Source organism: Perissodus microlepis, chromosome 12 (assembly GCF_051167445.1).
Source record: "Perissodus microlepis isolate ML-2025 ecotype Zambia chromosome 12, ASM5116744v1, whole genome shotgun sequence".
Lineage (NCBI taxonomy): Eukaryota > Metazoa > Chordata > Actinopteri > Cichliformes > Cichlidae > Perissodus > Perissodus microlepis.
Genome location: NC_140472.1, coordinates 8,737,581 through 8,760,240, shown reverse-complemented (window position 1 = coordinate 8,760,240; position 22,660 = coordinate 8,737,581). Strand labels below are relative to the sequence as shown.

At 41.2% G+C, this 22,660-nt stretch overlaps 2 protein-coding genes across 2 annotated transcripts; one reads left to right on the top strand and one right to left on the bottom strand.

The window, feature by feature from the left end:
* Positions 1 to 1,152: 1,152 nt before the first annotated feature.
* Positions 1,153 to 7,655, bottom strand: sdf2l1 (stromal cell-derived factor 2-like 1). The gene is made up of 3 exons (XM_084945793.1): positions 7,338 to 7,655; positions 1,853 to 2,049; positions 1,153 to 1,757 (listed from the first exon to the last, which is right to left on the bottom strand). Exons 1-3 carry the CDS (start codon positions 7,513 to 7,515, stop codon positions 1,479 to 1,481), a joined length of 654 nt encoding a protein of 217 aa, XP_084801919.1. The 5' UTR covers positions 7,516 to 7,655; the 3' UTR covers positions 1,153 to 1,478.
* A 4,765-nt stretch (positions 7,656 to 12,420) lies between these two features.
* Positions 12,421 to 22,397, top strand: marveld2b (MARVEL domain containing 2b). The gene is made up of 7 exons (XM_084945588.1): positions 12,421 to 12,596; positions 14,697 to 15,923; positions 17,010 to 17,045; positions 17,140 to 17,318; positions 19,833 to 20,004; positions 20,082 to 20,132; positions 21,333 to 22,397. The coding sequence occupies exons 2-7, from the start codon at positions 14,712 to 14,714 to the stop codon at positions 21,447 to 21,449; spliced, it is 1,767 nt and encodes a 588-aa protein (XP_084801714.1). The 5' UTR covers positions 12,421 to 12,596; positions 14,697 to 14,711; the 3' UTR covers positions 21,450 to 22,397.
* The last annotated feature ends 263 nt before the right edge of the window (positions 22,398 to 22,660 follow it).

The window sequence follows — 22,660 nt, the reverse complement described above, 5'->3', positions numbered from 1 at the left end:
GTGTTAGGTAAGTTCCTTTTATTTTCATATCAGGGATGTTTTGTTTGCTATGTTGGTCTCACCTCTCCCTGAAGTTAACCCTCAGTCTGAACTAGAACTGAATTAGAATTTCTAGCCAGAAATAAACCTTTTAACTTACCATCTTGGCTCCTCCTTCACTATTTACCTTTATGTTGGTCCCTTCTAACCCCTAGACTAGCCTGGGGACGTAACAAATGAGAGAGCGAAAAGCAGTAGTGTTTACCATCATCTTCCATATTTTAACATTTAATAATAAAACTGATGTCATTCCACTGTTCAATCCATTCATCATTTTGCTGGTCCTTTTGTGTTTTTACTTGATATAGCAGAGGTGGTTGTTGACAGATGGAGCACAGTACATCTGCTGACAGCACTGAAAAACTGGAGCTTCAGTATTACTGAATTTGTTAAATATGCTGAATGAATACACAACATAATGACTCGTGTTCCTCACTTAGGCTACTATTTAAGATGAATGGCTAATTAAAGCATTTTAAAATTATGTTAATTACTCGAGTATCAAAGGCTGCTATCCTGATCTCCATCACAGAGCCATTCTTAAAGTTTGCCTTTATGAAAAAACTAGAGTGCGCGTTCTAACATTCACACACTTTCATACTGCAACTTAGAGCAGTCTGGGCAAGATACTAACCTTATCTCCTGAGCCACAGTAGAAAACTCACAGTGAGCAGAGTGCTTGTGGTCACTTTGTGAAAGACCTCCAAAATTGTGCTACGGGGACTATGGGGTCACAAGATACAGGTTTTCCTCCATTGCAACACTCTACAAAAGCGCAGTAAAACAATCAACTGTTACACATTACAATAAATAACCAAGCATTGTAATTGGACTCAGCACTGAGGTGGAGTATTCTGCCACCTTGTGAGTCTGGCAGGTTGTACACTGCAGTGTAAACAGAAAGGCTGACAGGATCAATAATGGAGCCAGTCTTGTGTTGTGCCAATCCCAATGCAGCAGCTAGAGTTAAGGTAGCAGGAGACATCTAGACAACCTACTAAGCTTAGATAAGCTCAGCAAAGAATCCAGATACCATAATCTTGCAAACACAGGAACAGTGGCGAAAAGACAGACAGTGAAGTGTGCTCTAATTACACCTATATACACCAAATATGAAATAAAGAAAGGCTTTATTACATACAGTACATGTCATTATGTATTTCTGGACAAAATTAATCAAATGATAGTTTTCTTCAGGGCTATAGCCATCCTCATGCATCTCCCCTGGCTCAATGTTATCCCTCATCACATTCTCCAAGGAAGAAGCTGAAAGAACATATTGAGGCTACACTACGTACACACAAATAATGCCTGCCAACCCCCTTCATGTCACAAAACACCCCGAGTGCTTCACATAGAAAAGATTTCTCAGTCAAGTCATACATCAGGTCCAGGCAGAAGCATGTCCATGCTCATGTCTCCTAATGATGATGATGATGTCAGAGTTCATCGTGGCGCAGCGGTTCCTGGCTGGGCTGGATGAAGACGCCCTCCATAGTACGCCACCAGTTGTGCTGATTGGGGGAGCTCATGCCGTGCACCTCCCGCTGTCCACGTATGGGGTGGCCGTACTGTTCGCCCGTCACACTCAGGAAGACGTCGGTGCCCACGTGTTTGAAGCGCACAGCCTCGTCGCGCTCCCAGTGAATGCCTTCACACTGAACCGTCCACACGTCCAGGTCGTCACCCTCGCCATTCTCTCCAAAAGCACTCACCTCCTGTGAATGGTGCAGAGGAGAAGGGAAGCATTTGTACCCTGGTGAACATCCACATGTGTTTAAAAGAGCAAGAGAAACAGTTGTGTGTGTCTGACCTGGTTATTAGACAGAGGAGAGCTGAAGTGGTGTGTGTGGAGGTTTCGTCCAGTTTTCATGTGTGTGATGCGAATGGCCTGGCCACATTTGATGGGAGCACCACGCAGACATGGATTGTTGGGCTTCCCACGAATCTGCCAGTAGCTGTTGGCATCATCTGCGTTCTCCACTCCAGTTACAGACTGCTGTCCACTGCCTACACACAAACACAAAATTATACAATTAAGTGTCATCGAGGCATCATGCATTTATAGTACTTTTGATCTTGAATTATTAATTACTGTTCCACCAATGAAGCACAGAGTGCTCAGTGCATGCAAGCCTGTTAAGATTCAGCAGCCAAGTAGACAAAGACTTGTTGAGCATTGTGCTCATAGAACAGGCTATATGCCCATTATATACAATTTCATTCTCAAGGTTTGCTAATATAATGTGACGGCACCAAAACCTTCTGCAGATGATCTCCAACTCTGCCCATTTACTTCAATAACAGCCTGCATGCCATCGAAATCACCAATGAGATGTTATGGCACAGCAAGAACATTACTAACCAAAATAACAATGTAAATAACGTTTCAACGTAACTTTATTATTCCATGAGTTATTTACAAGTTTCTCTTTGTTCACAGCCATTGACGTGTCAAAGAGGTTAACACGTGAGGAGCGGATCAAAATTGTGTTGATATCTGGTGAACGCAGTAACCGGGTCATTGCAGCAGATTTCAATGCAAGACACCCTACGAGACCACCCATCTCCCATGCTACCGTTAGCAAACTGCTTGCTAAGTTTCGCGAAACTGGTTCAGTGTTGGATTTGCCCAATATGTGGACGCAAGAAAACTGTCACTAATGAAGAAACAGCAGTGGCTGTCCTAGCTTTATTCAGCAAGAGCCCACAGCGTAGCACTCGCCGCACGTCACTGGAGAGTGGCATTAGTCGAACATCCCTTCGGCGGATATTAGCTACTCACAAATGGCACCCTTACAAACGTCAGCTACTGCAGCTTCTCAACGAGGATGACCCAAATCGGCGCACAGAATTTGCAGAATGGGCAAAACAAAAACTGGAACAGGAACCTCAGTTCACGCAGAAGATTTTGTTCAGTGATGAGGCAAACTTTTATGTGAATGGTGAAGTTAACAAACAAAACCACCGCTATTGGTCTGACACTAACCCACATTGGATGGATCCCTCCAAGACTGTTGGACCAACAAAAGTGATGGTTTGGTGTGGTATATGGGGGTAAAACGATAATGGGTCCATTCTTCATCAATGGAAACCTCAAGGCCACTGGATATTTGAAATCGCTACATGATGATGTGTTTCCCTCTTTATGCACTGAAGCTGGCACGTTCCCTGAGTTTTTCCAGCAAGATAGTGCACCACCACATTATGGGTGCCAGGTCCGAGCATTCCTAGATGAACAGTTTCCTGGAAAGTGGATTGGTCGCCGTGGGCCAGTTGAATGACCCCCAAGGTCTCCCGATCTGACTCCCTTAGACTTTTATCTTTGGGGTCATCTGAAGGCAATTGTCTATGGTGTGAAGATACCAGATGTGCAGCACCTGAAACTACGAATACTGGAATGCCTGTGCTGGCATTTCTCCTGCGGTGTTGCTGTCAGTGTATGAAGAGTGGGAGAAGAGGGTTGCACTGACAATCCAACACAATGGGCAGCACATTGAACACATTTTATAAGTGGTCAGAAACTTGTAAATAACTCATGAAAGAATAAAGTTACGTTGAAACCAAGCACACCATTGTTTTTCTTGTGACATTACCAATAAGTTTGATGTGTCACATGGCCCTCTTCCTATTGAAAAAAACAAAAGTTGTATCCAAGATGGCCGACTTCTAAATGGCCACCATGGTCACTCTTGAAGAGTTTGCCCCCTCACATATACTAATGTGCCACAAACAGCACTTTAATATCACCAACCATTCCCATGTTATTACAGTGTATCCATATAAATGGCCCACCTTCAGTTTTCAGGCCCCTCTTCTGTGGAACCAGCTTCCCTTTTGGATTCGGGAGACAGACACTATCTCTACTTTTAAGATTAGGCTTAAAACTTTCCTTTTTGCTAAAGCATATAGTTAGGGCTGGACCAGGTGACCCTGAACCCTCCCTTAGTCATGCTGCAATAGACGTAGGCTGCTGGGGGATTCCCATGATGCATTGAGTTTTTCCTTTCCAGTCACCTTTCTCACTCACTATGTGTTAATAGACCTCTCTGCATTGAATCGTACCTGTTATTCATCTCTGTCTATTCAACAGCATGTGTTTATCCTGTTTTCCTTCTCTCACCCCAACCGGTTGCAGCAGATGGCCGCCCCTCCCTGAACGATGAAGGAAGTTCAACACAGTTGAGTTTTCTTTGAACATTGACTACCATAACAAAACTGAAATGCTATTTGGAGGAAATGTATATTGCCATGATTGTTATTGGGTTTCTGTGATAAGTCAGGCTCTCTACTTCAGGTTCTGAGCGCACTCACAAGAAAAGGACTGCATCGTCCCTTTGAGTGTGGGCTACTCCAATCAGACACGATCTAATGATGATAGAGATGACGATGACAACGACAAAAATCCAAACAAGAACATCAAAACAATATAACAGTAAAACGTAATACTTTTGCAAGTAGGACAAGAGTTTAATGCAGTAGAAAAATCACTATTAACATTAATACTGATAGCGTAAAAATGTTACTGTCACACAGCCTAATATAGGAGAGGTAGAAAACACTTCACTTTTGTCTGAAGATCACAGTGAAATTAATTAGATTCATTGATTCATTCATTCTTGGTGTATGTCCTGTGTCCTAGTAGTTGTAATTCTAGCAGTATAAATGAGAACAAGCAGCTTAATTCTGTATTTAGAATTATGTATGAAAACATTTGGCCATTCTGCATCACCAGCTGAACACATGCACATTCCAGTGACAACACAGTGCAGTCTCAGCTGGTACTTTACTGACAGTGAAGTTGAACAGCAGTCTAATGCACTTAAACATTCAAGAATCTCTTGCAGACAATTTTGAACCGAAACACATAACCTGCTCCCAACCAGGTTACCATGGTGAATAAGTTGCTATGGTGATTTAGCTGGGCAAAAAGAGGGCCAATTTTTTGACATAGAAAGAAAGGCTTTAAGGTCAACATAGCTCACTACCCCATCAGTCTCGCTCTGTACACAAGATTATTCAACATCAGATCCTGTCACATCCACATGTTGAAGATCTTGTGTAAAAGTGGACGTCCCTGTTCAGACTTTAAGTATATATTTTATATTGTTATATATCAGGGATGTCACCAGAATTGATACTTATGATACCCTTTGATATAATATTTATAATAATGTGTATTTATTTAATTATCTGTCAAGTACCACTGGCATGGTAGGGAGCTTATGTACCAAGGCTGCAGTTTTTCCGGAACAGATGGGTCTAGCATACACCTACAATTGTTCTTGTCCATCCTTACATGCTGATAGGAAAAGAGAAACCACTAGCACAGGAAAAAAAATACACGTGGAAGACTGCAGCTAGTGCAGCTGCCATTACAGCTCTGCCCAAACTCACTTGCAAGAAACCTGTTTTGTTTTGTTTTTTTTACTGAATTTCATGGGCAGGTGTGGGCCATTCCTTTGTTATATAAATATCAACATCATCATTAGAGCTTAGAAAAACAAAACTAATATGTTACATTACTAAATCACTGAAGCTTGAGATGCTAGCTGCGTTTCCCAGAGATTTCACTTGAAACCACTGTGACACCTTGGCCCAACTTATCATGTGACCTACTGAGGTCACTTGACATAAGGTGTGAGTTGGGGTTTTGAATGGGTTAGAGACTCAAGATGTTCCCACCTGACAATACCGCCACATCAGCACTCATATAGTAGAAGAAAACTAGAAGCAAAGACATTGCAGTGCGTGTTTTCAAAGTATTTTCCACAAAGTCTCACCCTTTCAAACTGTTGCAACATGTCTTTCTGTATTATCTGTACATCTTTGAGCTTCTGCACTGATATGTCATTAAAATAGTGGTAAAAACCGACAAAATGATACGGTCTTCAACCCAGCTGCAGCAGTAACGGCACAATGTGCCAGGTTACGAAAATCAAGCCGTACATGACCTGCAGGAATGCTAGCTTGCAACAGTGGACAGGATGTCAACTTTGTTGTATGATGCTGCATGATCTCCAACTTCTCCTAACTAAAAGTCGCAATAAGGAAGGGGGTGGGCATGTTTTACTGTCTCTGCTGCCTGCAGAGAATAGGTTTTTACCTTTACCCGTTTTTCTAAAATGAAAGATGCTACGCCATTTGTCTGTCCATTTTACAATCACCATCCAATATAAAGCCCAGATTTGTAACTGTGTGCTTAATATGTGGAGCCAATTACCCTTTATGTTAAGCTCAATAAATATTCTATTCTGTGATGCAGCCTGTCAAACTTATAATGTTCTGACTACAGTTAGATTCAGTGTGGAGTTTGAATGTTCTCCACTGCCCTTTGTGCAGACTAGTGACCTGTCCAGGTGTGCCCTGCCTTTCCCACTATTACAGGTGGGACAGTTTGGTCCATATTTTGTGGGACAAATATACCTGTAGACCACCACATTTCATTTAAGCAGCTTTACAAAATCCACAGTCATCTTTATACACATGTCCGATTTCAATGGTTCAAAAAATTAACAGAAAACTGACTGACAAGTAGCTTGATAGCTGGGTGAGGCCTGTTCAACTGTCATTCCATAACAAATGAAGCAGACATAATATCTACATCTGAATTCAAAGTGTTGATTTTGTCATTTAAATGTGAGACCCAAAAGAGACGTCAGTGCAAGCTGACTTGACATCACTTAAAGTCTGGGCTGTTCTATGATTTCAGCTATATTCACTTCTAAAATGACTTATCTGAGAAAGTTTGACGTCACATGAGGCTAAAGTGGATGTGCACTTGTCCCAGGCTGGCTACACATGTAACAAGCATTACCTCGCTTTCAAACCAGCAACTTTCAGGGACAAGGCCGAAACATCTGCTAGGATCGTACGATATGAAAAAGAAGTGAGTTTCATAGTTTCAGTGAGTCACTGTTACAGTATGCAAAGCCTCTCTACCAAATGGCAGATGTGAAAGTCAGCCTAACCCTGGTGCTTGATGGGGACGACCCCAAACTCACTGACTTAATGGATGCTCTTATAAAGCAAATGCCAAACTGCACTGATGGGAATATCAGTTTCTCATTCTTGTGCTTATAGCACAAAAGCAGCATGCTCCCAAAGACTAACTAAGACATGCAATCATGGAGCGAACCTCTTCTTAACTTCAGCGTGGGGAAAGGTAGTCGGAAGTTGTGCTGGGGTTGAATTTCCGGGTATTTTTTGCTTCTACAAAGCTCTTCTAGCACAGTAAGCGCAATGCTGACGCCTCAGAGCTGCTGTGGCCGTACACCGGCAGCTCTCTGAACACTTACCTGAGCCGTACTTAACGTCGTGGGAGTGCAGTCGGACGTTGTGTCTGGTGTTAAACAGTTTGACTAGAGAGCCGCAGGTCACATAGCTGAGCTCCGAGTCTCGTCCTTCACAGCTGGACCACAGCAGCAAGAAGAGCAACGACCTGATGAGCCCGCGGATAGTACCAACCACCTCCATCTTTGTGTCTCTGCTGTCATGACCGGCACTCACTTCCGAACCGCAATGCTGCTTTCCACCAATCACCACTTGACAAGTCCTAAAATACGGAAGACAATGTCAACACGTGATTGGTCAGAATAGGCATATGCGTCGTTAACAGTTAACGACAAACAGTAGTAGCGTTCATGCAGAAGCAGCTCCGCCCCTCACACGTTATTCCCGATTTAAACTGCCTGTGCCTCTGATGATGATGATGATGATGATTGGATAACCCTGGTACATTGGCATAAACATTAGTTGTCCTGGGAACTCAGATGAGCCGAAATAGACAAGATAAGATGTGGTTTTGCCACTCAGATGGATTCAGGTCAAATCTACTTAACAAATACTGTGAACAGTAAAATAAAATAAAAAAATCTTCTCAAAAGACGAAATAGCATTTGGTGATGTTTCAGGTCGTCGCTGACCGCAAAGGCTCTTCCTCCAGATAGCTATCAGCTACTACCAGTTGGCAGTGAGGGGAAGGGAGAAGAGAGCGGGAGGAGATGGGACACATGGCACCCACCACCTGTACAATTTAACATACACAGTAACCTGTCTAGTATAGATGTGTTTATGTTATCTAATTTAGAAGCGTATTTCTATACATACAAGACAGAGAAAAAATTATGTATTAATTATGTATTGTCTTGACCACGAAAGTGCACTTATGTTCATGCCAGTGCACTGAATCATTATGCTGTCATCATTGATAGTCAGCTGTCAGCCTCTGATCTCTCTTCTGGCCTTTCTGAAACTTTTAAATAATATAGTTATTGTCACTTTGTATCGATACAATCCAGTTGCCCTCTGAGCACGGGGGAATACTTCATTTGATCCAAAAACACACTGAATGTAATGTATCCGATCATTATAAAGAACTTGGCAATGGTCACTGGTGGAATATCCTTCATTTCTAACACATGCACACACAAAGAGAGAGAGAAACAAGTGAGGGTGAGAGAGAAGGATAAACAAAATAGCAAAGAAAAGAAAATAATTAAATGTAGAAGAAAAGAATAGAATCCGAACATAGGTTCTCTCTTCTTTGGGTTTACTTTTACATTGGATCAACTCACAAAGTGTCTGGGAGAAGACGTGCAAAATAAAAGACGTATAAAACCATCAAATGTAATCTCATAAATTGTCAATAGTGAAATTTAAACTACCCTAAAATCCTAAATCCTAAAATCCCTACAACATAGCTATATGGATGTAGGTGCCATTTTTCAGCGTCCCTTTGGATTTCAGTATTTGATAAATGTTTTTTCCTGCAGATTGATTGACTCTGCCTGTTAATCATCACATCGGCCATTCAAAAAACGAGTCACTGGAATTAAAATGTTTATTTTACTGCTCTGTGCATTAAACTATCAGACTGGTGGTTTTCTGCAGCATTAATTACATGTTCTCCAACAGTGTGGTATTTTGTTTGTATTTTTAATTTTTTTTATAGATTTTTAATCACCATCTCATAATGTCTCTGACTCATTAGGATCAGATATTAGGACTCATAAGGATCACCCTGTGCTGAGGAAAAGTCACATGGTGCGTGAAACGCTCTTTTTTATGTGTAGTAAGGTGTATCAGAGACAGTTATGGAGCCAAGTACTGAGTCCTAGACTTTGTTGCTGAAAAGAATTCTATCCGTCTATCTATCATAGATATAGATATATTCATTCAGTTCTTACGGTGGCCCCTAGAGACAAAGCACGTACAAACTCCAAAACACTTGCAAACTCCAAAACACTTGCAAAATCCAAAACATTTGCAAACTCAAAAACACATGCAAACTCCAAAACATTTGCAAACTCCAAAACACATGCAAACTCCAAAACACGTACAAACTCCAAAACACTTGCAAACTCAAAAACACATGCAAACTCCAAAACATTTGCAAACTCCAAAACACATGCAAACTCCAAAACACGTACAAACTCCAAAACACTTGCAAACTCCAAAACACTTGCAAAATCCAAAACACTTGCAAACTCCAAAACACTTGCAAAATCCAAAACACTTGCAAACTCCAAAACACATGCAAATTCCAAAACACAACGGAAGTGCTCCAGGACGCTAGGGGCAGTGTTGAGCTCGATTTGCAAAATAAACGGCAAGTTTGTCTGTATGGGACGGTCTAGTCTCCGTCTCGCTTCCAGGTTGCCTAGCAACCATGATACTAACCGCTGGAAACGTGTCATACAACTTTGTTTGACAGAAATGAAGGAGAACATATTTTGTTAATTTGTTTGTTTGTTTCTACAAGAGCTTTGTGTGATTTGATAAGTATCTGAGGCTGAGACCACAGGACAGTAAAACATGATTTTTGGGCTTCATTTCTGTACTGAACAGTCATTTAAGATTAGTTAGTAAATAACAATTAGCTAATGTTGTTCATGAGACTAAAGTCATATCACTTTGGTAATGTAAATATAATATGGCCAATATTATAGTTATTATATTAATCATTATTAGCTATTACAGCAGTGAACATGAACTCTGTGTCAAATACTGAGCCACAGTACAGATTCAAGTTGCAGTTATTTATATGTCTTATCACCTTAAATCTTCACTCAAAGACAAGTGTCTTTGACAGTGCATATATAGGTGTATCATATATAAGAGACAAATGCTGTTCCTTCAGTATGTTGGCATTACTAAATTTGGCTCATTGCTTACATATATTTATAAAAAGAAAATGTACAAGCTGTGATAACTGTTTCTGATAAAATGAAGAGTAGACTGATATATTGAATATTCCTTTATTGGGTGAGAAAATCAGACCATGTCATAACTGCTTTAAGTCATACAGAATAGATATCAGAGCCTTAAACAGGCTGATTTCTGCTAAATGGGTCAAACTGGGCAGAAAGTATACAAACACATAACATCCTTATAAAATATGATGTAACACTATAGATCAACTTACCTCAGAATATATAAAGCATATAAACAATTACAGCAATATGATGCAACAAACACAGCAGTACTACTAATCCAAAATACTCAAAGCTTCATAGAACTGAAACAAACATTTATTTTTAGGTCCATTCTGCTGCTGATACATACTTTAGGTTTCTGAATGTTAAACTTGTTGCTGCCTTTCATAGTGTGTAACCTGAAGGCCCTGAGTACTTTCTCCCACACTGAAAACACTGGGAGGATAAAATTATTTGAACATTACCTAATAAGACTGATTCAGGACAGACAATTAGTGATTCTAAACTTTTCTAGCAATCCTTCACAAACAGAGAACGGTCTGTCTATTCTCTCCATCTGTCAGCTGCTGCTGGCTCTTCCTCCTCCTCTTCCTCACACACTGCTGAGTTTGTCCTGGTGGATCATCAGGGATGCAAAGCCTCACAGATGATGTGCAGCAGTGGGTCCCTCAGTCTGTCCTCACTCTGGACACTTGCAGTTGTCACACATGGAAATCAAATGTGTGATAAGCTGCAGGATTCAAACACAAGTGTAACTTATAAATGAATGTTCATACTTTTATTACACAATCAGAGAGAAAGAAACAGAGAGAGAGTGCAGGACAGACAGACAGGTGACAGTCTCAGGTGTATACACTGCTACAAAACAGCACAAGAGAAGGAGGATTGTGTTATTACGAAACAAAAAGAGTTCCAAGATGGTACAGTGGACACATGTGTGACTCCTGTGATTAAAGCATCTTTCTTTCAGCTTAACGAGTGAACCGTCAGCTCGTTCAAACACACGTTAAAGTCCGTTTGGCTCGACACCACCGAACAGAGGCAGCAATATAACATAGCTAACATTAACAGTGCAGTGAATCCTGCTTGTGCTGTGATATTCAGGACTGAAAACCGAGCAGCATCACTGACTTTCAGCTTGTTGTGTTTGTGGATATATGACTGACTTTAATTATCCATAAAATCATCACATTCTCTGTAAGATTAAAGTCAACTATTGAACGGCGTATATTTTGAAGTAAAGGCTTTAAAACCAAGTTAGTACAAACATCGCTAATGTCACATAACTTTCCCGACATGTGGCCAACAGTAATGTTTTAATGTTCTTCATTATAAAAACATTTGCGCATAAATAAGTGACATAATATTCAGTACTTACTTCTGAAAGTTTACTCTTCGGCGGCTCCGCTTCCGCCGTTTTTTTCGGCAAAATTATCCACACCACCGCTGCGCTATGAAATCTGGGATATGTTGGGCCCATCCTTAAAATTCAGGGAAATTAAGGACGCATTTGAGGGCCGCATTTCCAGCAGCCTTTGAATTGGGAGCCTTAAAATGCGGCCTTTAAGGCTGCAGACCCTGAATTGGGATACAGCCCAAATCCGGTCATTGGTACTTCCTGGCTTGTGTAGTTACTAGGTAACAAAAGCTCAACACTGCCCCTAGCGTCCTGGAGCACTTCCGTTGTGTTTTGGAATTTGCATGTGTTTTGGATTTTGCAAATGTTTTGGATTTTGCAAGTGTTTTGGAGTTTGCAAGTGTTTTGGAGTTTGCATGTGTTTTGGAGTTTGCAAGTGTTTTGGAGTTTGTACGTGCTTTGTCTCTAGGGGCCACCATAAGTTCTTATGTTAACAATGCAAAATACAAAGAGTGATTTAAAAAGTACATTTCTATAGAGTAAACTGCGCTCACATCTATCAAGAAATAAGGGGCTAAGCTACCCATATCACTTACGTTTCCAATCAACATTTTTTTACAGTTATAATAAGTGATACTTTGTTTTGCAAAAGAATAAAAATAAATGTATTAAAAAATATTACTTATAAAAACGGTTGTTGAAAGTCGCCTTTACTCAAGGGAACACAACAATGTGGCGTAGGAATTAGAGAGTGAGGATTCAGATGTGAAAAGAGGCCGTGAACGCATCGTGAGGCTGGCCGGACAGGTCAGGTAAGTTTTACCGCGGTGGGGAGGTGCGAGCACTTTGCTTTTCCGGCTCCTGACTGCGCTTTAACCACTGTTCATAGCGATGCCTGACCTATAATCGGTGTGAAAGTGTGAGAAAACAAAGACAGGAGGCTGTTGCCTGTGTCACAGACCAGCACCGACACCAGTGAGAAGGTAAGTCAGCGAATGAGTGAAGTTTGAATAGGAGGGGAACAGATGGACTTCCAGTCTGAAGTGCTCTGTGTGTTGTGGTCAAGCCGTGTACTCCCAGCTCTGCCACCCTCATCATGTGTCGGTGCGCTTTTGGGACCTGACGGTAAAGGCGGTACCTTGTGCTGATGTACAGGCGCCCTTTGAAGAACCTGTGACCAACATAAGAGATTAAGCTAGGAGTCCTAAATAGTGTATATTTTGTGAGCCTTGAGTCATGGGGAGTCTGAGCTAAGCTCTGTAAAACTACAAATCTCTCCTTTAGTTTACTTATTGAGGAGTGCTGCCATGAAGCAGGAGAAAAAAACGTCCTATTGTGCAATGTCATACTGAGAATATTCTAGAAATATTCACAAATAACGTAAAAATGAAATTATTGTGAATGTTCTCTGTTTAAACAAAAACAACAAAACAAAAAAATCTCTGATCTTGTGCTCATTTCTCGTCATTTTACTCATGGAATTAGCTGTTTTGCTACAGTTCCCTTAAGCTTTCCCAGTTTTTACAAATAACAGTTATATTAACTTAATAAATGGAAGATGCCTCATGTAGACAGCCTTGACTGAAAAGTCTGCTGGTGTGAGGCATTCACCATTTTAATTATGGCAAGAGTGCTGCTCTGCAGCCAAATGAAGGACAAGCGCTGAAACCTTGACCTGACTGATGAGATGTGAGACACAGTGGATTGCAGTCAGCTGCACCACACTTAGTGGCAGACAAGCCTACAGTGGGGACCTGAATTAAAGACTCCAGTGACGGAGAAATAGACTTGGTCTGATGAAGGACATTTTCTTGTACATCACATATAAGAAAACAAGAAAGCTAGGAAATATTTATGTGGATGATACTTTCCCATGCTTCAAAATCGCCTCAAGGTGTTGAGAGATTATTGTATGTGCTGGTTAGTCCAGAGATCTTTTAAGAAGACATGGTTCCTCTTTCATCTAAACCAAGCACAAAATTCCAAAACTAAGTTTAAAATAGCCTAAGCACAGTCTGGACCCAAACCTGCTGAGGTGTGAATGGTCAGTGTTTCCAGCATAAAGCAGTTCTGAAAAGGAAAAACAAGCCAAAATTCCTCCACAGCAGAGTTGGTGGGTATTCGGTATACCAAGTATTTATTGGAGCTCCTGTGTGGAGCACTGACACAGCAGTGCAGACTGGATAATCACAGTACTTTTATTATCTTAGAGGGATAATTTTGGAAATCGTAGACATTTAAATCCAAACAGTTTACTGTTCTTCAAATTGAGTAAAGACTCGTGGTCACCCACCAGCAGACGAACAGTTGGCTTTACAGCATACGTTTTGCATTTATGACTCAATTAATGGAATTACATTACATTCTGAATTTGTTTCATCCAATTTGTGTCATCTGATCATTTATTAAAGTTCTCGCTGTAGCTGATATTTTTTTCTTGGACCTTGGCAAAAATTCAAAAGTACAGTGCTGTCATGATTTATGGAAAGCAGTGAAACTGTATCAGTGAACCTGCAAGGAGCAGAGGTATTCAAGGTGGATGAGTTTAAATACCTGCAATGGCAGTGCCCAAGAGAAGTGAAGAAGAGAGTGCAGGTAGGGTGCAGTGTACAGTAATGAAAAGGAAGGTTTATAAGTAGGTAGTGAGACCTGCCATGATGTATGCTTTGTAGACGGTGGCACTGACAATAAGACAGAAGGCCAAACTGAAAATGCTCAGATGAGCAATCCAGGATTAGCAATAGGTACATTGGAGGGACAGCTCAGTCTGGGATGAGATGGTTTGGACATATGCAGTGGAGGGAGAGTGTCCAGTTTATCCAAAGGATAATGAAATAATGAAGATGGAGCTGCCAGGCAAGAGAAAAAGAGGAAGACCTCAGAGGAGGTTCATGGATGTAGTGACAGATGAGGATGCTGGGACAGGGTGAGATGGAGGCAGATGATCTCCTTTGGTACCCCCTAAAGGAAGCAGCTGCGAGAAGATGAGGAATGAAACTAAGGCCTGTGTTTTTATTTTAGAGGTGCTGTAAGTTCAGATCTTGGTACTATGCCATTGTAATCCTCTCTGTTTCTCTTGGCAGAAAGTCAAAGCTGCGATGTTTTCAGGAGTCTCCAGATTTGACCGAGTGAGGGAGATGCCACTCTATGACCAGGTCCCAGCGGATTCCCTGTATGGGGACCTTGCAATACCTCCACCTCCACAACTCCTGCATGGGACAGTGCCAGCTGTCAACTTAGACTCCCTGCCCCCTCCCCCTCTACCTGAACAGCCACCTGTTGGACCTGAAGCTTTCTATCCCCCCAGCAATGACGACCCAATGGACGAAGACCGTGACGCTATGGACATTAAGCCAGTTCGCCGCTTCATCCCTGACTCCGTCAAGAACTTTTTCCGTGGCAACAGCAGTAACCGTGGTAGCAAGGGTGGGTCTGGCCCTGATTCCCCTGCTCCTTCATCCAAAAAGAGTGCTAAGTGCCACACCACATCAGGAGTCCCCTGCTCACCGCCTCACTCTGCCCCTCCATCTCCCTCCCTTCCAGGCTCCTATCGAGACCACTATGGTGGCTCTGGAGGCAGCTACACATCTCAAAAGGAGCAAGATGGACTGCTGCTCGGTGCCGAAGCATTTGACTCTGCATCTGCAGTGCCCACCAATGTCTCAATTCAGACGTACCAGGAGCGGGTGGAAGAATATCATGCGCGCTACTCCTACATGAAGTCATGGGCTGGCTTGCTAAGGATCCTGGGCGGTGTGCAGCTGCTGCTTGGAGCTGCAGTGTTTGCCTGTGTCTGCGCTTACGTTCATAAGGACAACGAGTGGTTCAATATGTATGGATACTCTGGGCCGCAGCTGTATGGAGGGCTTGGTGGAGGCGCTGCTGCATATGGGTCTGGGGGTTATTTATACACAGGACCCAAGACGCCTTTTGTTCTGGTTGTGGCTGGCCTTGCATGGATAGTGACAGTTATTCTGGTTGTTCTTGGCATGACCCTGTACTACAGAGCCATCCTTCTGGATTCCTCATGGTGGCCTCTAACAGAGTGTTCCATAAATCTGGTGCTGGGTGTGCTCTATTTAGCCGCAGGGTTGGTGTATGTGAATGACACAACTCGAGGGGGGCTGTGCTACTCGCCAGTCTTCCATAATGGAGTGAACGGTGCATTCTGTCGCACCGAGTCCGGCCAGACAGCAGCCATTGTCTTCATCTTCATCACCATGGTGCTCTACTTTATTAGTGCAGCGGTGTGTGTGAAGCTGTGGAGACATGAAGCAGCCAGGATGAGGAAAGAGGGGCTGGCACAGGAGGTCTGACACACACACAAAAAGCACAAAAATAATATTCACAGCTAAATACCGAACCTGACCTTTAATGCAGAGGCCTGGAGATACTCCAGAGAACATTTTGGGGGCTTAGGGTTAAATTTGTCATGTAATAAAACATTAATTTTATTACATGACAGTGTACCCCAGTAAGTAAACTATCATGTTTTTGCACCCATCCTGTGCTGTTATATCCAAGATAAGAGATCAGCACATACAAAACCAAAACCTAATGCCAATCAATCCTCTAGAAAATAGAGTCAGCATTCCTGGACGCTGTTGTAAGACCGCTTTGTAAGTAATGTTAAGTAATCACCTGCTTCACTGGATGAGCTTTTTTTACATGCAACAATTTTATTTTCAGTGTAATTCAGTGTTATTTCTATTGCACCAAATGACAACAACAGCCACAGCAATTTCAAAGTGCATTACACTGTTAGGTAATAACCCTACAATAAAACTGAAAAGTAATACTGAGCAGTGATGCTTATCCTGTTGTGTTTTTGAATAGTTATGCCCCCCAAAGAACTAGCCAGCTGTTATTCTCTTTATTTCCAGTTTTTATTCTAATCTAATATTCAATTGTGTATAGAAAAGCATAGAAAAAAGTGCTTGTGTCAATAAGGCAAGTTCTATTGAGTGATCAGATGGAGTAGAAAAGTGCTATATAAGAGCCAGTCCATTTGTTTATTCGTGTGTTGCACATCTTGATGATTTCAGCATGGACATTAAGCTAAGAAACAATCTGAAGCCCAGCATTCTACAGGGAGAAAGATTATTCACAAGTGGATGTCAAAGCAAATTCAACCCAAGGTCAGATTGTGCACTGCTCAGAGACACAGTAAAACAACCCAAGAGCTTCATGTCAGATTGTACAGGCCTCAGTGAACGTGAGAGTTCATGACAGTAGAATTAGAAAAAGACTGAACAAGCGTGGTTTGTTTGGAAGGGTTGGGAGTAGAAAACCTCTTCTATCTAAAGAGAACATAGCATCACAGCTTAGGTTTTGCAGAGAGGGTGTATTTACCCAATGTCAGTAAACTCCTGTTTCTCTTTTTCATTACACAATAGATAAGAACCATTGGCTCATCTGTCCCACTCTCTATAGTAAGTATGAGAAAGTGTTTGAAATGTTCCTGCAGACACCAAGGTGCACACAGTATGTATGATCTGAACATGTGTCTATGTTTACCTGCCGCAGCTTGGTCCATCCTCCAGGGTGTCGGAGCAGACCCCTCTCCCCACCATTCAGCCAGACATCATGGATGCTCCCAACCACTTAAAAGCTGCTCCTCTCATGGCACCAGAGCCAGAGATCCTCCATGGTCACATACCAGCCGGACACATCCCCAAACCTGTTGTTATAGCCGACTATGTGGCGTGAGTATTACCATCTAGGTTTCGTCTTCCAGCTGTGTATTGTGCATTTAACAGGGAGGCCCTAGTGTAGTATCAGATGTCACGTGTATATTTGACATACAAACAGACTGATTAAACACAGTCCCCAATTTTGTTCTCGTGTTGCAGTGTTTCCCTATTGTAGTGTCTTTACCTTACATTATAAAGTGCCTCAAGGGGACTGCTGATTGGATATGATGCTATATAAATAAAATAGAATTAAATTAAAGTGTTTTAACAGAAATAAAACCTCCAGCAGTGCAATGATGACCACTGTGTTTTTGTACATGGGTATTCTGGGAAAGCAGTATCACACTTACGTCTGTAAATGAAAAATACATAACTCCAAACCACCCAGAATGGTGTGACCTCTTTTAGTTTGTGAACACTCCAGTACAGACTATGTGAATTATGGCTCTTCTAGAAAAGTCACTGCTACAAAGGCTGAATAACCATTTCACCAGTGCTACTGTTTGTCACACTTTCATGTTAGGCCCATCTCACACAAAGTGGCATACAGTTCATGTGTAGCTTGTTGCGCGTGTTTCTGTTTACACCATCTGATGTCCTCCTGTCGGTCCAGTTACTGGATCAACAAATTTAATGTTGGTCCAGGTTTCAGCATTGCAAGCGACTAGTCATACTGTAGTGATGTCATAGCTTTGCGATGTGGAAACACCATCACATCACACACCAAACCCTCACCACAATCACATCCTAACCTTGGCCCTAACAGCCCTCATTTTGGATTTTTTTTTCTTGAGTGGACATCCGCAAAGCTATGACATCATAACTATGTTTGGTCAGATGCGATGTTGATCCTGGACAAATATTATTATGATGATCCAGGAACAACACCGACACACATCAGATAGACCTTCTGGCCCAGTGTGGGTAGTAGGGCTGCCACAAACGATTATTTTGATAGTCGACTAGTCACCGATTATTTTTGCGATTAGTCGACTAATCAGATCATCATCCATTGGACGTAAAACATACAGCTTATTGCACCAGCAGCATCTGCTCTTATATAACTATCATTAGCTTACAGCTTTAAGTGTTTAAGGTATGTGCTAACTAAAAATAAAGACAAGATGATAGTTTATTGAATTTTAATGAAATTTGCAGATTGTTTCGGTGAAGTTTAATAAACCTTGCTATCTAAAATATAACAGGACACCGGAGTAAATTCTCGAGCATCTCACACTTCTGATAATCAGCTGTCTGCTTGACGTTTATTCAGCTGTGTAAAAACTATAACTTTAATCTCAGCCAAACCGATTTACTCAGGAACAAATAAAATACTGGAAAAAGCCAAACAATAACATTTTTAAGTTATCTAAGTGACTTATATATCATGTTTAAGCTGAGTAGCGAGAGACAGCGGTGGGTTTGAAAACGATTTGCCGGGAGTCCGGTGTTCTCACGGGCTCTAGTGAGCCTTGCTCCCGGCTAGCTATCGAGCTAGTGGGTAACAGACGTCTCCGAAAACGTCTTGATAAACTGAGCAGATATTTGAGGTTTACACAGTTACAATCTCGCCTGAAAATATGTTAAACGTTTATTTTGTGACCCAGAAAGAATAATAAGAGTAATATTAAAACTAACTAGCTGCCACCATTGTTGGAAACTGAGCTGGGCTGCACTATGAATTCTGGGACACAGCTTCTTCTTCTTCGGGGTTTAACGGCAGCTGGCATCCTTGTACATGCAGTGCTGCCATCTTCTGTTTCAGTCCGTTATTACACTCTTAAATCCTACTACTCATTCCTGCGTCTTTTGTGATCTTACAAAGCTTCAAACGACGCGTCGACTATTAAATCAGTCGTGGACGATTTTGATAGTCGACGTAATCGTGACTAGTCGACTAATCGTGGCAGCCCTAGTGGGTAGGACTATGAAGTGCTGGTCTTTGGCATTTAATGTGCTACACTGTCAAAGAATGCCCTGTGGAGAATCAAAAATAAGTATTGCCACACATTTAATTCCTTTATCATTGAACTCCATTGTTATCCAGAAAGTGTCATCACACAGTGTCCTGCTGGCCTAAATACACAGCACACCTCTAAATGTGGGTTAAATCCACACTGCAAATAGTACATTAATACTCATGCTTGATAACAGTTTGCTAAAAACTCCTCTGACCAGCTCTAGTAGAACATTACTGAGCCTTCAAAAACAATTATTTTTTGAGTGCATATTTAAGCTGCTTTCACTGGTTCCTTTATGATCTTAGATCTTTTCATGGATTTGGTGTCAGTAAGACAAAAATTAAAGGTGCACACATGGTTTAGAAAGTAGTTTATTCAGTTACCAGTTTACCAAACTAGCTATTTTCTAAACCATCCTCAGAAATCAGATTTTTATTAGCAGTTTAAGATCAAGAATAAGATAAGTAAGATAAGATAAAGGAGGGTATCCCAGTTAAACACCTGTGTTAGACACATTCAGCTGCCAGTGCTCCAAGAAATATTGTTTCCTTTGCTGTTTCTACAGGAAGTATCCCAGCATTTACACAGATGAGGAGAGGGACCAGTACAAGGCTGTGTTCAATGACCAGTATGCTGAGTACAAAGAACTGCATGCTGAGGTCCAGGCCATGGCCAAGAAGTTCGAAGAGATGGATGAAATGATGGCGAACCTTCCATCCCAGCCCTCCAGCCAAATGGTAATTTTGCTAGCGAGCAGATAGACAGACACACACATTGTAACATTACATCCAGTAACACGTTTGCTTTGTTTCAGGAGAAGGAGCGGATAAATGGTGTTTTAATGGAGTATCAGAGGAAGAAAGCTGTGAGTATACATCATGAATTGTTGTCTGTCAGACTGGGGTCTTAGGGAAGGGATACTGTTTCTATAAAAGATATCCCTTCATGTCTCTGCTAACAACAGTTATTATTTTTAATAATACTTAGATCAAAGAGCTGCCCCACTAACACTCTGTTGTGCTTTCATATATTTGGGGGGGGGGGAATGTTTTACAGAAAGGTTTGGATAAACCAAAAAACCTAGCAGACACTTGTTTGAGTGCATAACTCCAAACTCTCATCAAACCTCAGAAGAATCTATTTACAACATATGAATTTGTTTGGAAAATAAATGCAGTTTTTCAGCTGAGTCACACTTGTCTCACTAACCATTATATATCGTTCTTGTGTTAGCCTCATATTTTTGTAGTTTCCAGTATTTGTTTCATTATTGTTTTATTTTTATCCATCCATTTACTGTCACTTCACTGGGCTTGGGTTGCGAATGCAACAGTCTGAGCAGGGAAGTCATTTTTAATTGGACTTTAGTCAAGGAACTGAAACCCCAGAGGTTAATAATCTAGGGCTTTACTGCGCAGCATTAACCTAACATGGTTTTTGATTACAGGAGCATCCTCACCTCCCTGACAAGAAAACAAAAAAAATAAAAATAAAACCTACAAGCAAACATATAAACTCCTCATAGAAGGGTCATACCTGCTGAAAATCCAAACCCAGTGCACAGTACCACTTAAAATGAATAAATCATTAAAAAAAAAGTTTAAAAAGTGTTCTTCCCTTTTATTTTAGTGAAAAAGCACAAGTAAATTGTTTAAATTTACTTCACATCCACTGTCACAGATGATAGATGAGTTGGTTTTCTAAGTCTCTCTGCTGCTGTACATACAAATCCTACTACAGGAATCAGAAAAATGCAGATGCCAAATCACCTTACTGTAGTGTGGTATAGCAGGTGATGGGTAATGGCTTTTGTAGGATAGAAGGCCATAACAATGACAGTGATTTGGAGCTCTAGCTCAGATTAATCATGGCAGCTTTCTTGTACTATCTATCCTGTTTTCATATTTTGACAAGCAAACGAACACAAGTCTGAAAAACCCAACTTGAGACCTCTAATGGTGTGTCACCATTAGGGTTAAAATGTACTGCCTGGTTTCTTAATACTTTACTGAAATCTTTGTGAAGAAATGTACTCAATTTTACTGATTTCTGTTTTCCTTGTTAGGACCCAACATATTTGGAAAAAAGAGAGAGGTGTGAGTATCTAAAGAACAAGCTCTCTCACATCAAACAGAAGATTCAAGAGTACAACAAGTCCATGGGCTACAGCGATGCCAACTAAGCAGTTAACACAGGTGTGCTCAGGTGTGCTCTGCGGCAACACAACAGTGGGACTGTGGTGTAAATTTAAAAAAGACGTTTGTCTCTTCCAAGTGAAACTCCCCGTTACTGCTGAACCATAATTTCTGACAATAGAGGTGACATTATCACATTGAAATAGGTGGAAAACACTGCAGTCACTCCGTCATGATGGATGGTAGACTCACTGTCACTAGAAGGAACATCGTCTGGGATGTGTCGTCATTATAGAGGGAATAGTAAAAGTCACGGAAACCGTAAACTTCAACAGAGTGTTGGTAAATGAACATGCACACAGCACTCCCCGATAGGTGTAAAAGAACATATTGGGGATTTTGCTGTTTTAGAGACTGTAAGATGGCCATGTTAGCTTAGCATAAGAGCAACAACAGCAACTTCAAAAGAACACTGGTAGACAAGCAAAGAGATGAAATCTTCATGTTGGATGTTGCTATGGAAACATTAATACAGTTACTTTTATTCATGGGCAAGATAATAAAGATAGTTGACTGCTTTCCTCTGACTGGACACTGTTTTTTTTTATCTGTAGTTTGGTTTGGGGTCATATGATAGATATGTGTATTTGCCTTATTTTGCATTTAAACATGAAACCTGTGCTCTGAATTTATATTTTTAACTATAATGTAAATTCTGCTTTGTGATTTGTACAACTTTGCCATAGTAAATATGTGTTTAAAATTAGCTGACATGGTGGTGCAATGGTTGGTACGGTCAGTCCACATGATGAACAGATTCTCCACAAGAGATCTTTTAGGTGCTTGAAGTTAAAGCGAGATGAGGAGGTAGGGAACGTATCACAGGACATTAAAGTTTCCCAGCAGAACCTTGAATCAGTTGACTATTTGAACTCTGACCTGTCTCCGACCACACAGCTCCATGAACAACAAGCTGTCTTCTGGTACCTTTCTTTTGTAACCATCATTAAAGTTTTTTGTTTCTATCAATGTGTGCTGCAGTGCCTTCCTTTAGTGCCAGGTTGTTGTTTTCTACTCACTGTTCATTTCATGGGAAAACCTTTAAAGCCGACCACTCTGTTCAAGGAACACAATATGACTCTTGGTGCCAAAAATCCTTATGCCAACTCCCATGACCCCTACCTGAAACGGTGCCCATTGAAAGATTGGTAATAAGTTCTGCTTCCAGGGGTTTTAATTTTGCAGCTACTCTGATGAA

What these genes read in the sequence shown, in the direction of transcription:
- marveld2b (XM_084945588.1), top strand. Translation starts at nt 14,712, where the DNA reads ATGTTTTCAGGAGTCTCCAGATTTGACCGAGTGAGGGAGATGCCACTC. An exon ending in AAGAGGGGCTGGCACAGGAG is followed by an intron (nt 15,924 to 17,009) that starts GTCTGACACACA and finishes ATTACACAATAG; the next exon opens with ATAAGAACCATTGGCTCATC. An exon ending in GTTATAGCCGACTATGTGGC is followed by an intron (nt 17,319 to 19,832) that starts GTGAGTATTACC and finishes CTGTTTCTACAG; the next exon opens with GAAGTATCCCAGCATTTACA.
- sdf2l1 (XM_084945793.1), bottom strand. Translation starts at nt 7,515, where the DNA reads ATGGAGGTGGTTGGTACTATCCGCGGGCTCATCAGGTCGTTGCTCTTC. An exon ending in CGACGTTAAGTACGGCTCAG is followed by an intron (nt 2,050 to 7,337) that starts GTAAGTGTTCAG and finishes GTTTGTGTGTAG; the next exon opens with GCAGTGGACAGCAGTCTGTA. An exon ending in CTCCTCTGTCTAATAACCAG is followed by an intron (nt 1,758 to 1,852) that starts GTCAGACACACA and finishes CACCATTCACAG; the next exon opens with GAGGTGAGTGCTTTTGGAGA.